General features: G+C 42.0%; 1 protein-coding gene across 2 annotated transcripts; it reads right to left on the reverse strand.

The window, feature by feature from the left end:
- Positions 1-247: 247 nt before the first annotated feature.
- LOC311607750 (complement C5-like) lies at positions 248-14,912 on the reverse strand. 2 transcript variants are annotated; one of them, XM_084799779.1, is made up of 10 exons: positions 14,806-14,912; positions 12,693-12,885; positions 10,756-10,918; positions 9,131-9,201; positions 8,671-8,762; positions 6,467-6,549; positions 6,115-6,177; positions 5,719-5,781; positions 5,157-5,347; positions 248-904 (listed from the first exon to the last, which is right to left on the reverse strand). In XM_084799779.1, the coding sequence occupies exons 1-9, from the start codon at positions 14,868-14,870 to the stop codon at positions 5,157-5,159; spliced, it is 984 nt and encodes a 327-aa protein (XP_084655905.1). In that variant the 5' UTR covers positions 14,871-14,912; the 3' UTR covers positions 248-904. The 2 variants fall into 2 exon arrangements, with proteins under 2 accessions (XP_084655905.1, XP_084655906.1); XM_084799780.1 differs by lacking the exon at positions 6,115-6,177.
- Between the last annotated feature and the right edge of the window lie 446 nt (positions 14,913-15,358).

Raw genomic sequence — 15,358 nt, forward strand, 5'->3', positions numbered from 1 at the left:
TCTTAGAAAAACAAAAAAGGAAAAGACAAACAAACAAACAAAAAAGAAAAGAAAAAGAAAGAAATTTAACTCAATTGACTGCATTTATTTTGATGTTCTTTGCTCATTGTTACAAGAAACATGTTTCCAATGTTGGTTCTAATTCATAACGAACATTCTGTGAGAAATAAACACAGCAAAACAGGCAATGGATAACAAATATGGAGAAAACATGTTATAGTCAAAATAGCATAAGAATTAAATCTTGAATTTATTTATTAGTGCCAAGGCTTAAGCTGGGGGCTTTGTAGGCTAAACACTCACTCTTAGCACTGACAGGTGTTCCATCGCAACAAATCTTGAAAATCCTAGTAGCTACCTGCTTATTCCCAGGCTACATTTACTAAATTATTATGGCCAAAAAATTAAAACAACTAAGAGTTGGAGTCCTCAAAAGACAAAATGGGTATGAAAAAAGGGTAACAAATGAACCTGACTTATAGTAAAGGTTACGTGAAAGGAATTGATCCAGATATAAATAATTACAGAGAAAATGAAGATGAAACTGGGGGAGAATAGAAATAAATGGCCTAGAATAGAAAATTGGCTAAGGGATGTAAATTGATAACTGAGATGCAAACAATGTGGGAAATATTTCATCAATGAAACATTTTCAGTATTGGTTATGATATTTCATTTATTGAAATATTCAGATTATGATGCATATTTATAAGCATAGTGTCATTTTAGCGGCTCCCATACTCTCCTGGCACAATTGATCATTCCTGGTGGTTTATTGTAGAGTTAGGGACATCTGGGCAGCACGGCGGCACACCATGACGTGTGCTGTTGAGTCCACAGCTCCCCCTGGGCTGGATGTCAGCGGTCTTTGTGGCACCCTCTTCTGTGATGGGCACCTAGATATCTGACAGGAAGATGGGCAGGGTCACAAGGCATGGCAATTAAGCTGTTCTGGTAAATTGTTTTTACCAACTTGTTCTCACTTGTGAGACCAGTTGATAAATTATATCTCTGAAAATGACCTCTCTGCAGCCAAGGCTATTTACTGCAGTGTTAATGGAAGAAATCCCACTGTTGTATGAAGTACGTGTGATTTTGCCCATTACTTTCCAACAAAAGTGAAGGCACAGAAAATACTTGTAATCTTCAAATACTCTATCTTGCAGGAATTAATATTAAGAATATTCCAGTATAGCGATGGATTAAATTAAAATATCTGGGGAAAGGAACAAGATAGAGTTTAGTAAGTCATTCATAAAACCGAAGGATATTTCAATTTCTTGAAAAATTGGATTTTTGTTTTGTTTTTTCAAGACAGGGTTTCTTTGTGTAGTCTTTGCTGTCCTGTAACTTACGCTGTAGACCAGGCTGCTGTTGAACTCAGAGATTCCCCCTGCCTCTGCTTCCCAAGTGCTGAGATTAAAGGTGTGCACCACCACTGACTGCCTGGTTAAGTTATGTTTTAAATGGGATATTTGCTTTATTTTTTGAGACTGAGTTTTACTATACAGCTCTAGGCAGCCTGGAATGGACTGTGTAGACCAGGATGGCCTCAAGCTCTAGAGATCCGCCTCCCTCTGCCTCCCAAGTGCTGGGATTAAAGGCATGTGTACACAGCCAACAGTGAGGTTTGTTTTGTGAAAGTCCGTAGTTCACTGTCAAATCAGCAGTTTCATATGTAAACCAGAAATCTTGGCCATAATTAATACAGGCAGCGTTCATCTTACACAGGTTCCATAGTAGCTGAAACCTGTCTGCCCTGTTTATTTATGTGGGAGGGTATCTTTATTGAGCACGTGACAAGGAGGCGGCGTGTGGATGGTGAATGGAGCACTGCCTGCCTGTCTAGCTTTCACTTGTCATCTTCACGGCGGTCTGGGTAAAGGACTCATTGCCACTTTGCTATGACAGCTGGAGCCTCAGAGCCCAGGACCTGTGACAGAGAGCTGAGTGTTTAGTACTTTCTCAATCACCATTTTATCCAAGGCTCCAGACAACCTTGTTAGGGTGAGGGTACAAGGATGCATTGCTGTATGACACTGCATTGACTGCAACACTCTTAGTCCCACTGTGCATCTTTAGGTCCCTTGTCGAAGGACAGCTTGTATCAGAATCCAGACCACTGCGTGACCAGAAGGGGGTCCTCTTTCCTGAGAAGGCTTCCTCACAGTTAAGTTACTCTTGAACTTACTTTGATTATGGTGTCAGGTGTGAGAGGAGGTTGACGAGAAGGATTTCACAGCAGAGCAACTTTCTTATTATATTGACAATTACACAACAGTATGTTTTTCTCTGCAGTGTAATTTATTATTTCCTTCTGGTTTGTTCACAGTTAGATATTCAATGTTTGTTAACTAAGTAAAACATTCGTGGGATTTGTACTAAAGTTGAAAAAAATTATGCTATACTTTAAGGAACATTGGTCATAGAATAGACGTCTATGGCCTAAACTTGCCTTTATGACTCTAAATAATCCCTAATATTTCTCTCTTTAAGTGAGAGAAAATAGAAGCGTAGAGATGCTCAGTCAGTGAAGTGTTTGCTGTACCAGCCTTTGGACCTGAGTGTGGATTCCTGACACCTGTGCAAAGCAGGGCACAGCAGTGCACATCACAGTATTCCCAGTATTCCCAGCGCTGGAGAGGCAGGGACATTAGGATCCCTGCAGGCCACTGTCCAGGTGGCCTGGCCAAATCAGGGAGCTCCAGGTCAGTGAGAGGCCCTGTCTCCAAAAAATAAAGTGGGGAAGACACCCAACATCCACTTCTTGCCTCCACATATGCGGATGCACATCCATACATATGTCACACACTTACGTGAACACATACACATGTATACATGCACACTACACATACAAACACACACACAGAGTAATTCGAGACAACAAGTTCTTTGCAGGGCTATTATGGGGCTCTAATAAAAAATTTAAAAATGTCAACATGCATTAGAAATTTGAAACATCAAATAAACACGTGGAATCTAGACATTTTAAGCCCCACCTGCACAAGCCAATATTATTGATAGTAATAATGATAATAGTTGTTATTTAATGCTCATGGCTTTTAATTTAAGAGCATCTGAAACACGATGCCTTGTTTCCCAGAATGACCTTGAAGCTCTTGATAAGAAGTGGTTATCCTGACTCTAAAGTTTGTTCCAAATATTACCTAAAAATTATTGATCCTTAGGTGGTATTCAATGTCAGCTGAGTAAACAGGTATATAATCCACTAAATATTTATTATTTCCAGTTGTATATGATAGTTTCACGTGGTTTGCTTATATAGACATGGGTACTATTAAGGGCTATGGCCAGTCACCTGAGAGAAAAGGCTCATTTGTTCTAGCCATTTGGGGTGTTGTTTTTCAGCCTTTCAAAACTCCTCTTAAACAACCTAAGAATCATACTTTAAAGGTGTATATCTACATAGCCTAAGTCTTATAGGAATCAATTACAATTCAATTACCTGAAAATTTACCAAAACCTTTTTTTAAATAACAAGTCATTTTGCTATGCTCAATCCATATAATGAGCACACAGTAGGTCCCCAGCAGTGTAGGTTACATAAATCATGTGCTTCATCAATTTCCAACCTCAGTCTCCTCGCCTGTGTAACTGGTCAAACTGTACATGACAGGTTGTTTGAAAAGCCACAAATGAAGTACTGTATGGAAAATATTTAGTAGTCCCTAACTCCAAATTCATGCTTTTCTTCTTGCTTTAAAGATTTGTTTCATTTTAAGATCTATCTATTTATTGCATCTAGTGTTCTGGCCTGGCTTGCAGGCCAGAAGAGGGCACCAGACCTCATTATAGATGGTTGTGAGCCACATGCGGTTGCCGAGACTTGAACTCAGGACCTTTGGAAGAGCAGCTGGTGCTCCTAACCTCTGAGCCATCTCTCCAGCCTGGTTTATTTTATTTTAATCACGTGTATGTTTCTGTGTCTCTGTGTGGGTATGTGCACGTGAGTAGGTGTTCTTGGTAGCCTGAAGAGGGTTTGATCTTTTGGAATCATAGGCGGCTGGGAACCAGAGGAGCAAGGTGTTTGCTATGAGACCCTGTCTCCTAATCATGTCACAAGTTACATCACAGAGTCTGAACATGGGCAACAACAGTAGACGTGACGGAGTGGAGGGCTAAGGACCCACAGGCCTCCATTCTACACAAAGAGCTCCTGGTACCCAAGGAACGCTGGTAGCCAGAGCAACAGTCTTCCCCAAGGAAGAGCACACCAATTGGCTACCCAAGGCCGAATGCTCAAATGCCAAAATATATGTGTGAAATCAAACATGCAAGTATATACAGACTAAGCAGGTTATATTTAGGAATATGTATGCATATACACATATGAACGTAGTAACTATTAATGAACAACTAGGGCACGAATTTGAAAGAGAGCAAAGAGGGGCAGTTTTGGAGGGAGCGAGGGAAAGGGGGAAATGATGTGGTCGCATAATCATCCTCCGAATAAAAGAAATAATTGAAAAAGAGAGCTAATCAAGAATAAAGTCAGAAGGAGTCACTCCACTTGTCTGTTTTCTATTCTTTTTAAATATTTATTTATTATATATACAGTGTTTTGCCTGCAGGTACATCTGTATGCCATAAGAGGGCACCAGATCTCATTAGGGATGGTTATGAGCCACCATGTGATTGCTGGGAATCGAGCTCAGGACCTTTGGAAGAGAAGCCAGTGCTCTTAACCTCTGAGCCATCTCTCTAGCCCCATTTGTCTGTTTTCTTAAAGACAATACATAAATGAGAACCTTTAAAGGTTTGAAAACATTAAGAAAGCCCTTTGACTCTGAAACATCTAGTAAGACTGAAAGAAGATTTCAACTTTTAGTGACTGTAATGTGACAGACTCATTGTATTTTGTTATCTGGGGGCCAACTGGAGACATCTCATCTCAGATTGCTGTCTGAGACTCGGGATGAATACTCTTCTGAGTCTGCGCGGTGAGCTGCCTTCCGCTCCGGTCTATGCTCTACAGTGCTTCCGGTTCCCAAGAAAAACAACAGACTCTTTTTCTGGGCATGACAAAGCCTTTCAACTTTTAGTTGTAACTAGGACATGAAAAGTGCTTTTCTTAGAGGATTTAGTTCACACAATATTACCCAGATTTGGCAAGGTTCTGATAGAAAATGTCATACTTAACGTTGGTGGTGGTGCCTCGACAGATGGAAATGCTTCAAGGTATTCAGACCGCAGCACTCGGTGAAGGCTTTGACACATCTGGGGCCTATTTTCACACGGGCAGCTCGCTCCTCACAGGTCTCGTGGTGGCTGTATATGGCTCCATCGTAACAGCATTTCTTCAGTATTGGATGCTTGTACTTAGAAGCTGAAAATGGTGGCAACACACGTGTCCTAAACACCAACAGCCATTACGCCTCAGGCTTAAGAATCTCAGGGCTATTTTCTCTGCCATTAAAGGACTCCCTCATCAGATGTGTTTGTGGAAAAAAAAATTTTTTTTAGATCGTTTTAGGCATGAAAATATTAAAGAACTGTTTTCCTCAAGTTAAGGTTATGGCCAATCAAATCATGAATTTGCTTGCGTGAGTGTTTTTGAGGGGTGCGCTAAACCTCCACATCCACCTTTTCTTTCCCCACCCCCTGCATTTTAGGTGGGGAACCTCATGTCTTATTTTCCTTGGTCCTTGGAATGCTCTCCCCGCAGTGGTTTACCGCTGCGTTGAGTTTGTACTGTACCTTTTTCTTCTATTTCCTGTTCCAGGGAACTCGCTGGCTGGAGACTCACATCGTGGGCTTCATCTGTGAGGGAGAGAATGAATGGTGGACGAATCTTCAGGCTCTTACTGTTGTTACGTTGCTGAAAACTAGATCTAGTCCCTGCAGGACCAGCCCTCGTGCTCTCATCAACTTGGAGTTCCTCGTTTGTTTACGTAGCTACTGAACTCATCTCTAATGGTTCTCCCCCACACCCAAAACCATAAGCCTAGGAAGGTCTTCAGTAAGCCAGGCTCCGCAGAGGAGCATACCACATCTATCATGAAGAACACGAGTCTACAAAGGCTAGCGGGCTTCCTCGAGGCTACTTGGCAAGCTGACTCCAGACTCCAGGACAACCTCCTAGCATTAGAGTACCTTGCTCTTCCACTCTGTGTGCCTGGGCGCTTGCTGGCGTGAGAGTTATTTTGTAAGCTTTATCTGTGAGAGAGAGAGGGGCGGGGGGAGCGTGGGTGGGAGAGGAAAGTGAGGAAGACATTAAATCTTTCTTTTAAAAATCCCATGACAGTATTCAGTGCTACATAGCTGTGACCCTCCAACAGTCTGTAACAACTGTGAACTCCCCGGCCCTAACCCACGCAGCACTTCCCTGCCTCTGGCATGGAGCCTCATCTCCTCCTGGGTGTGGTTGGTATCAGCTTCCTTATTGAAACGAATGACTGGGAAAGCCTAACTTTTTATCACTAAGTTTTAAAACGCCAAAGATTACCATGTTCTTCAACTTCAAAGTGTGTGGTTCCGGTTGTTGATGCATCGTCTTTATACTTAGCCTTCACTGTCCATCTACCCTGTCTGTGAGAGCAAATGTTTGAAGTCAGAGAGGGAAGTGAGTAGTTTTAGTCACCAAGAGTCAATCTAGTAATTCCTGTTTTGAGGAACTGAGCATATATGCACACGGTGGCAGACACAGATAGGTGTGCACGCACACACACCCTAAGTAAAAGTTTGAAGGAAAGATTTATAAACAGTAAATAGATGTACCTGTGCAATCCAAAGATAACAAGAATTGCTTAACAATTAGTTTTTCATAATTGCATCTTTTCCTACACATTTTATCTAAATACATCAATTTGGTTTGGAGAACTGACGACAATTTCAGAATTTACTTCAACCAAGAATTTACCAGTTAAATTCACAATACGGTTAAAAAAATGATAATAATACTCCTGGAAAGATGCTGTGCCAGTGATGAAATTCACATCGCATATAAAGCAAAGTCTATTTGCAAACAAAGTATGGCTTCTTTAAAGAGTCAAGTAACCCATTAGGAACCTTCACTCCAAAATATTTAGTGAGCACTATGCTGAGATAAGAAACCAATGACGCATGTGTGGTGGATAGTCCACACCAACTCATATTTTCTACATTTTTCCTAGCAGACAAGTCACTGCCTCTCATTTGGGAAATGTTATGCACTAAGCAGATAGATGGTGTCATCAATGGAGGCGAATGTCATGGTTATTATGATGACTCAGGGCCTTATCTTTAAGAAGTTTATAGTCTAGTGCATGGGGCGGGGGCAAAAATAACTGAATAATGAATAAGACATGGAGATAAAAGGGAAATGCATGAGAAAATATGGAGGTAGAGAGTAAAAAGGATATTACGTCACATCCAGGGATAGTGTTTGTGCAAAGTATTGTCTCCCCATGTCCTAAAGAAGAGGTCTGTAAAGCAGAGTGTCAAGGGCAGGCACGCATTTTGTGCAGTGGACAACAGATGCCAGGCTGCTAAGGCATGTGTCATCACGGTGGGTGCCAATAATCTGCCATGGGACAACTGGCATCAGGCGAAATCTGGGACATAAGAGCAGTAACAACAAACTCTATTCTACAGCACTTGAAGAACTTACACAATTTTAAATCACCCAGATTATTTAACCTCTCAACTTCAGTCCATGGTCTTAGAAGAAATGTTTTTAAGATGAAGTCAATACAAAGCCCCTGAGAGAGGACAGAGGCATGGCTATTCAGTGTTCTCCTGTAAGTTCCGTGGTAGCGTTATAGCTGCCCTTGTCTTTGGCTTCCTGCTCTCTGTTCCTTGAGAGCAGGGGTTGCCCATGCTCGATTTCTATTTGCACCTTCCTCTCTTACTGTGATTTACACACACCAGGGGTGCTCATTTCATCAGATCCTCTATAAACATGGTTTTAAATCCTTACATGTAAGGCCAAATAGAACAAAACTTCCTACACACACACACACACACACACACACACACACACACACACAACTTCAACCACACCCAAACCTCTGTCCTGCCCAGGCATAAGGGCTTGTCAATGGGGCTATAACAAATCCCCACTCTCCTACAGACAGACACTGTTAGGCTCCTTTAGAGAGATGGCTCTTGATGGCTTCATTTAAAAAAGGGGGGAGGGCTACTTAAAGATTTGTTTCTGGTGGTGCATGCCTTTAGTTCCAGCACTCGGGAGGCAGAGGCAGGTGGATCGCTGTGAGTTTCAGGCCAGCCTGGTCTACAAAGTGGGTCCAGGACAGTCAAGGCTACACAGAGAAACCTTGTCTCAAAAAACAAACAAACAAACAAACAAAAAAAGGATTTTGTATTACTCTCATTATCAAAAGAATAAATGGGAAATTTGGCGGACTGAGTGTGTGTGGTGTGTGTGTGTGTGTGTGTGTGTGTGTGTGTGTGTGTGTGTGTGTGGTGTTCTTCAGTATACTGGGTCTTGAGATTTCTGGTAAGTTGGGGCTCTGCTCAGATATCTGGGATTCCCTTTTGTTTTGCCAGGAATTGGGCCTGCCTTCTCCAATCCTTTGGAAGGTTTCACAGGTCCACACCTGTGCTGTCCCTTGTCAGCAGCAGGTGGCTCCACTGACCTACTTCTGCCTTGTCACAGAAGCTCCAGGTGTGTTCTTCAGAAGAGAGCTCATTGGCTGACGTTTTACTTACATGGGATTCGAAGGAATGTTGAAGTCGGGAAAAGAGGCGACTCCAGTTTGATTGTTTCCTTCTACTATGCCAACTTCTGATCCTTCAGGGTCCTTTGGGGAAACAGAAGAAAGACAGGAAGAAAGACCAACCTGTTTTAGGTCATTGTTGTTGTTGTTGTTGTTGTTGTTGTTGTTGTTGTTGTTGAAGAATGTCTGGTACCAGGTAAGGTTTAAAGAATAGAGATTTAGTTTGGCCCCCAGTCCTGGTTGCTAGGGTTGAGAGAAGATGACACTGGGCATGGGAGCTGCCCTGCTTCAACTCTGCGTGGAAAACAAACAAACAAACCCACAAGCACCCACGAATGCAGACTTTGTTCTTATGACGGGCCACTCCGAGAGAAAGCTCCCTCCTAAGAACACAGCCCTACTCACTCAGCAAATCTGTGAGGAAAGTCTCATGGGACCAAGGACATACTTACTATGAAAGTTAAGACCGTTTCCCTAGTGACTGGCGCTAAGGCATCTTCCAGCGAATAGACAGCGACCTTTACTGCGGGGAATAAGTGATATCGTCAAAAACCTTGCTAAACCATGACTATTATGATTGTAGAAACAACAACTCCAGGGTGAAAATGATTTAAAATACATTGAATGGCATTCTCAAAGATTAATAAAATATTATAGTTGAAAACATCTTTAATGAGATAAAATCTCATTAAAAGCTTTATATGATCTACAGATAAAAATACATGTTTAAAAGAAAACTCTTGGTAAACATACACATTACTAAAGATGAGCCCATTTTAAACCAATCCCCTTGAGTTTCTTCTAGTCGATTAGATGGATGACTTTATGAAAATACTTATGTAAAAGTTTTGGAGAACATGTGTATAGTAAAAAATTAGTTATATCCAGCCAGGTGAGGTGGCAGATGCCTTTAATTCCAGCACTTAGGAGGCAGAGGGTGGCAGATCACTGTGAGTACAAGGCCAGCCTTGATTACAAATTGAGTCCAGGACAGTCAAGGCTACACAGAGAAAGCCTGTCTCAAAAAACCAAAAACCCACCAACAAAACAAAGCAAAAGTTACTTATATCTGTAATTAGTCGACCATTTACTGGGAACTTCATAATATCAAAGGAGCGATATCTCCAGTGGGTAGATCTTTTTCTCTCTCTGTTTATGTTTTTCTTGAGACAGTTTCCCTGTGTAGCCCAGGCTGTCAGACTCATACTGTAAACCAGGCTGGCCTCGAACTCACAGTGATGTGCCTGCCTCTGCCTCCGGCTGAGCTGGGATTAAAGATTAAAGGCATGAGCCACCACTCCTGGCTCTAGACCTTTTCTTTCCAAGCTGATGCAGCAGGTGCACTTGGTAAACGATATGATGATTATCATATAGCCCTGTTCTACCTCACAGCATCAGTGTCTAAGGAAACAAGAAGGTATTTACTGTGCACAAGGTTCAAAAACAAATCAAAACAAAACAAACATGGAGCTCCTGGCTGCCCTTCCCGGTCCTTCCCCGAAAGAACCATCAATGAGACAGCCCAGCCTCTTCACACAGGCATCTTGCATGAATCCCTTAGGAGTTCTTTTTCCAACGTGACTAGTTCCTGAAACTAAGAATGTTTTACAAACAAGATTTTACGATAAATCGTTTCCAAATATATATTTGCAATGATGTCTTCTGAATTTCTTGTGAATAAATTCTCTAATGGGGCAGGTAAAATAAAAATCACCAATCATTTGATGTATTTAGCAGTTTCTCTATAAATTAAAAATGAAAATGCTGTTCAAGAGTACAAATGTCATTAGGGTTTGAGTTTCTTTTAAGTGAGGTAGAAACTGTCTTCACTCAGTTTCAGATGTCAAAAGGTCCACAGATTGGGCTGGAAAGATGGCTCAGAGGTTAAGAGCACTGGCTGCTCTCCCAAAGGTCCTGGGTTCAATTCCCAGTACCCAGATGGTGGCTCACAACCATCTATAATGAGATCTGGTGCCTTTTTCTGGCCTGCAGGTAGAAAACACTGTACACATTATAAGTAATTCTTTAAAAACAAAAACAAAAACCTCGCCCGTGGGAGAGGCAGCATATACTCTACCAGGCTCCCTCGGAGTGTACACAGGCCAGTCAACATGAATGAGGAGAGAGCCGTTGCCATAGGTGATCGGCACTTTTTCTGATTTTGAGAAATCCTTTGACATGACTTCCAAATACACATAGGAATATGAGTTTTGTCCTTCAGACAACTGTTCGGCCTGAATCTGTAAACAAGAGTAAAAACCACAGATGGGAAAGAGCGACTGTAAGTTGAGACACATGCTGACCTTCTTAAACAAACAAACATACACACACATGCAAATAAACAAAAGCACTCTAATCTCACCGAGACCAAAATTGAGCTTGTATATTGCATCATTTTTAAGTAGGTACACTGGGCTGGAGATTTTAAAAATCAAAATAGGAGGTAGAGGCAGGCAGATCTCTGAGTTCGAGGCCAGCCTGGTCTAAAAAGCGAGTCTAGGACAGCCAGGGCTACACAGAGAAACCCTGACTCGAAAAACCAAAAATAAATAAATATACAAATAGCCATAAAAACTTAAAAATATTGAAGTTGTGGATTTCGTGGTGTTGGGGATTTGGCTCAATGGTAGAGTGCTTGCCTAGCAAATGCAAGTCCCTGAGTTTTGTCCTCAGGCCTGAAAAAAAGAAAAAGAATTTAAAAACTTATCTAATGTTAACCTTAGGCCTTCTATGTTTCCTTGTTGTTGTTGTTGTTGTTTTTCTTTCCTTATGAATTTCTCACTGTAGAGAAGCCTCAGTTTCTATGCAGCCACAGAGCCCCTGCTGAAGCTTACACTCTCTCAATTGCATAGGTTTCTAGTAGCAGAATTTTTAATAAGATGGATTGCAAGGACTTTTCCAAACAACCTGTATCAAAATGACTCTACATGACACTGGGGTTTGAACCTAGGGCCCTGCATACACCACCTTCTACCACTGAATGTTTCCCGTGCCTGGAAATGTTTGTAACCGAAGAAAAAGCCATTTGCTGAAGCTTGCTCTTCCTGTTGCTGGTTCTCAGTGAGAGCTGCTCCCTGCAGGAAGCTACCATTTCTCTGGGACCTGGAGCTGTGCCTCCATGTTGGAGTTCTGGCTAACCTGAGGCCCAGGCTCCATCCCCCCAGTGCACCATGATCACTGGAAGTCGGGAGGAAGTCATTGGAAGAAAGTAAAAGAGAGCAATGTTTTTATCAGCTGAGGACACTATGCACCTAACCGTAGACTACTGGAGCTTGGACAATGCCAAATGCATTGTGATGGTTCTCTGGTTTAGTGATCATTTCATAGACAAAATGCTTTTTAATTCATCTCCAAATGTTTCCACACTGATACGATTTCATTTTCCAATAAAAAGTTGCTAACATTTACATGCGTTACTCAACAAGTAAACACAATTCTCTGTTTAGACTATTGCTAAGCTCAGGGTGTGACTGAGTGGTCAAGAGCACCCCAGGTTCTGTTCCCAGCACCCTCATCTGACAACTCCCAATCTCCTGTCCCAGAGGATCTGATATCTTCTGGCCTTCTTGGGCACCTGAACACACATGGTACATGTAAACTCATATAGGCACAGCCACATAAATAAAAATAAATAAATCTTTTAGCGAGAGAATGGGGAGCACTGGAGAAATGGCTATGTGGTCAAGAGCACTGGCTACTCTTCTGGAAGACCAGGGTTCAGTCCCTAGCACACAGCTCACAACTGTCTGTAACTCCAGTTTCAGGGGACCTGACACTCTAATCAGACACACATGCAGACAAAACACCAATGCACATAAAATGCAAATAAATAAATCATTGAATATATATATTATTCTGTTCAGCTCAGATTGTTGTCACTTAATGGTTTTCCTCTAATAATTACACAATGGAAAATTGATAGAAATCATCAGATCTGTGCTATCAATATTGCAAATGTACATATTTTACCAAAATATTTCTATACATATTCTAAAAAGAAAGACAAATACATACTGTTAAGATTGTATAGTTTTGGAAATTGTTTTCTGGCGATAAATTAACAGAGCCCGAAGAGTAACTAATGTCTTCATTAGGATAACTTTTCACAGAGATTGTTGCCTCAAGCGCATCAGTGTAGCCATGGGCTTCAACTGAAATGTTCTCTGGCACTCCGACTCGGAAGACTGTTGGTGCTGGACTGACGTATCTGTGGAAACAGGAAAAAGCTGAGCAGATGGGGGACACATTCCTCACTCTGGTTCATGCTCATGTCTTGGCTTCTGTGTTTTCTAAGAGCCATGACTAGAAACTGTACTGATGTTATAAGCTATGACGAATTCAGCCTAGTTTCTGAGGAGAAATAACTTGAAATGAAGCCTTAACAACAGAGCAGGGAATTTGCTATATAGTTTAAAAAAAAAAAATAATACTAAGGTATCTGGCCTATGTAACCTGCAAAGGACCAAATAAGGCCATAATACATTAACAGTTAAATGCCGGTGTAAAAATAAAAACACATACAAAATCCAAGGGTGACTAGAACATGTAAGTGGCGTCGTTTTTCTCCAATGAATAAAGATATCAAATAGATGTTAGTCACTGAATGCCAGCTCTGTCTGCTGCTGTCTTCATGAAGGTAAGACCTTAGTCTTTCCTGTTACCTTTTTGTGGTGAGCTTAATAAAAACACAACTATAAAAACATTAGCATGTAGTGCTCAAGAAATAATGACACTCACGACAGTAGTTGAAAGAACTAGACCTTAGAAATGTGTCACCGTCGTGGGTAGAGGTAAATCAACCACAGGAGGCTCTGTAAACTAAAGGAGGAAGGGAGTCCCTGAGCCAAGGGAGTCCTTAGCTGGCAACTGGCAACACGGAACCAAGTCGTTCCCCGTCCCAGGCTCGGCAGGAATTCACAGGACTCTCTCACTCCTTACAGAAAGTCAGGGATGTCCCCGGTAAAACTATTATCCCTATGCTACATTCAAGCAAAAGGAATGTGATCAAGGCCATGTGCTTTATAAAGTGAACCAGGCAGGACTTTACCCAGGATGCTCCAGTCTCTCTGTTTATGAATGGGGTCAAGGTTGCAAGTCTACAACTGTAGACTCTTCAGTTTTGTTTGGCTTGGAATTGAAGGCAAGCTTTGAAACACATTTTTGTTGACATTTTTAGAGAGAAGGTTTGTCTGCCTAGTAGACCAGGCAAGTCTCAAACTCAGAGATCCTCCTGTCTCCTCCTCCTAAATGCAAGGATAAACAGTGTGCTCAAAACGCCCAGCCTTGCCTAGTTTTGAAATACACATTTTAAAATTGTATGGATTTCTTCATTATATTAATAAGTAGAATCTTATAAAAACAGCAAGAATACTATATCTATACAAACTCACACACCCGGTGTCTCAGAAGAGAAGGTCTTGCGAGATTCACAGTCTGACGAATCCACTCAGAAGTAATCACAGCTCACACACACTACAGCCATCACAGCACACACACACTACAGTCATCACAGCACACACACACTACAGTCAGCACAGCTCACACACACTACAGCCATCACAGCTCACACACACTACAGCCATCACAGCTCACACACACTACAGCCATCACAGCTCACACACACTACAGCCATCACAGCTCACACACACTACAGTCATCACAGCTCACACACACTACAGCCATCACAGCTCACACACACTACAGCCATCACAGCTCACACACACTACAGTCATCACAGCTCACACACACTACAGTCATCACAGCTCACACACACTACAGTCATCACAGCTCACACACACTACAGTCATCACAGCTCACACACACTACAGTCATCACAGCTCACACACACTACAGTCATCACAGCTCACACACACTACAGTCATCACAGCTCACACACACTACAGTCATCACAGCTCACACACACTACAGTCATCACAGCTCACACACACTACAGTCATCACAGCTCACACACACTACAGTCATCACAGCTCACACACACTACAGTCATCACAGCTCACACACACTACAGTCATCACAGCTCACACACACTACAGTCATCACAGCTCACACACACTACAGCCATCACAGCTCACACACACTATAAAACAACGATGCTTTGCTCACTTACATTTGGTCCTGTCCCCAACTTTTCTCCAGGAAGACCAAAACCAAAAACATTCCCCAAAAGCCCATGGCTTGAGATGGTATCAAAACCACATATATCACCTGATTGAAGTTACCTTCAAGTGAAGTGTACGGGAAATTTTCGGGTCAACTAGGTCGCATTAATTATTAACGACGGGAAAGGGGATTGCCACACACGACGACTGAAATCAGAATGGAAACAGCATTTTAAGGCCAGGAACACAGGCAGAAGGTGCTGTGTAGGAGTTTGCACCAGGACACCTGCTTTAATTAATACAAAATAAGGGTCAAACATGGGAGTCTCATCTGTGAAGAAAGGCCCAGAGCTAGAAAGCAGGACTCTCAATGGCTGTGGCTCTCTGCTTAGGCCATGTGCCCTGATGCTCTGGTGTGGTTGAGCACACCTGTCATAGTTAGTGTTCCTCCCTGTGACAAATGCCTGAAATAGTTTAAGGGAGAAAAGAATTATTTTACTCATAGTTTCTGGGATAGCAGCCCATGGTCATGTGTCCTCATTGCTTCTGGCCTGGGCACAG

This window comes from Acomys minous (genome assembly GCF_964271855.1).
Source record: "Acomys minous genome assembly, chromosome: 10".
Classification (NCBI taxonomy): Eukaryota; Metazoa; Chordata; class Mammalia; order Rodentia; family Muridae; genus Acomys; species Acomys minous.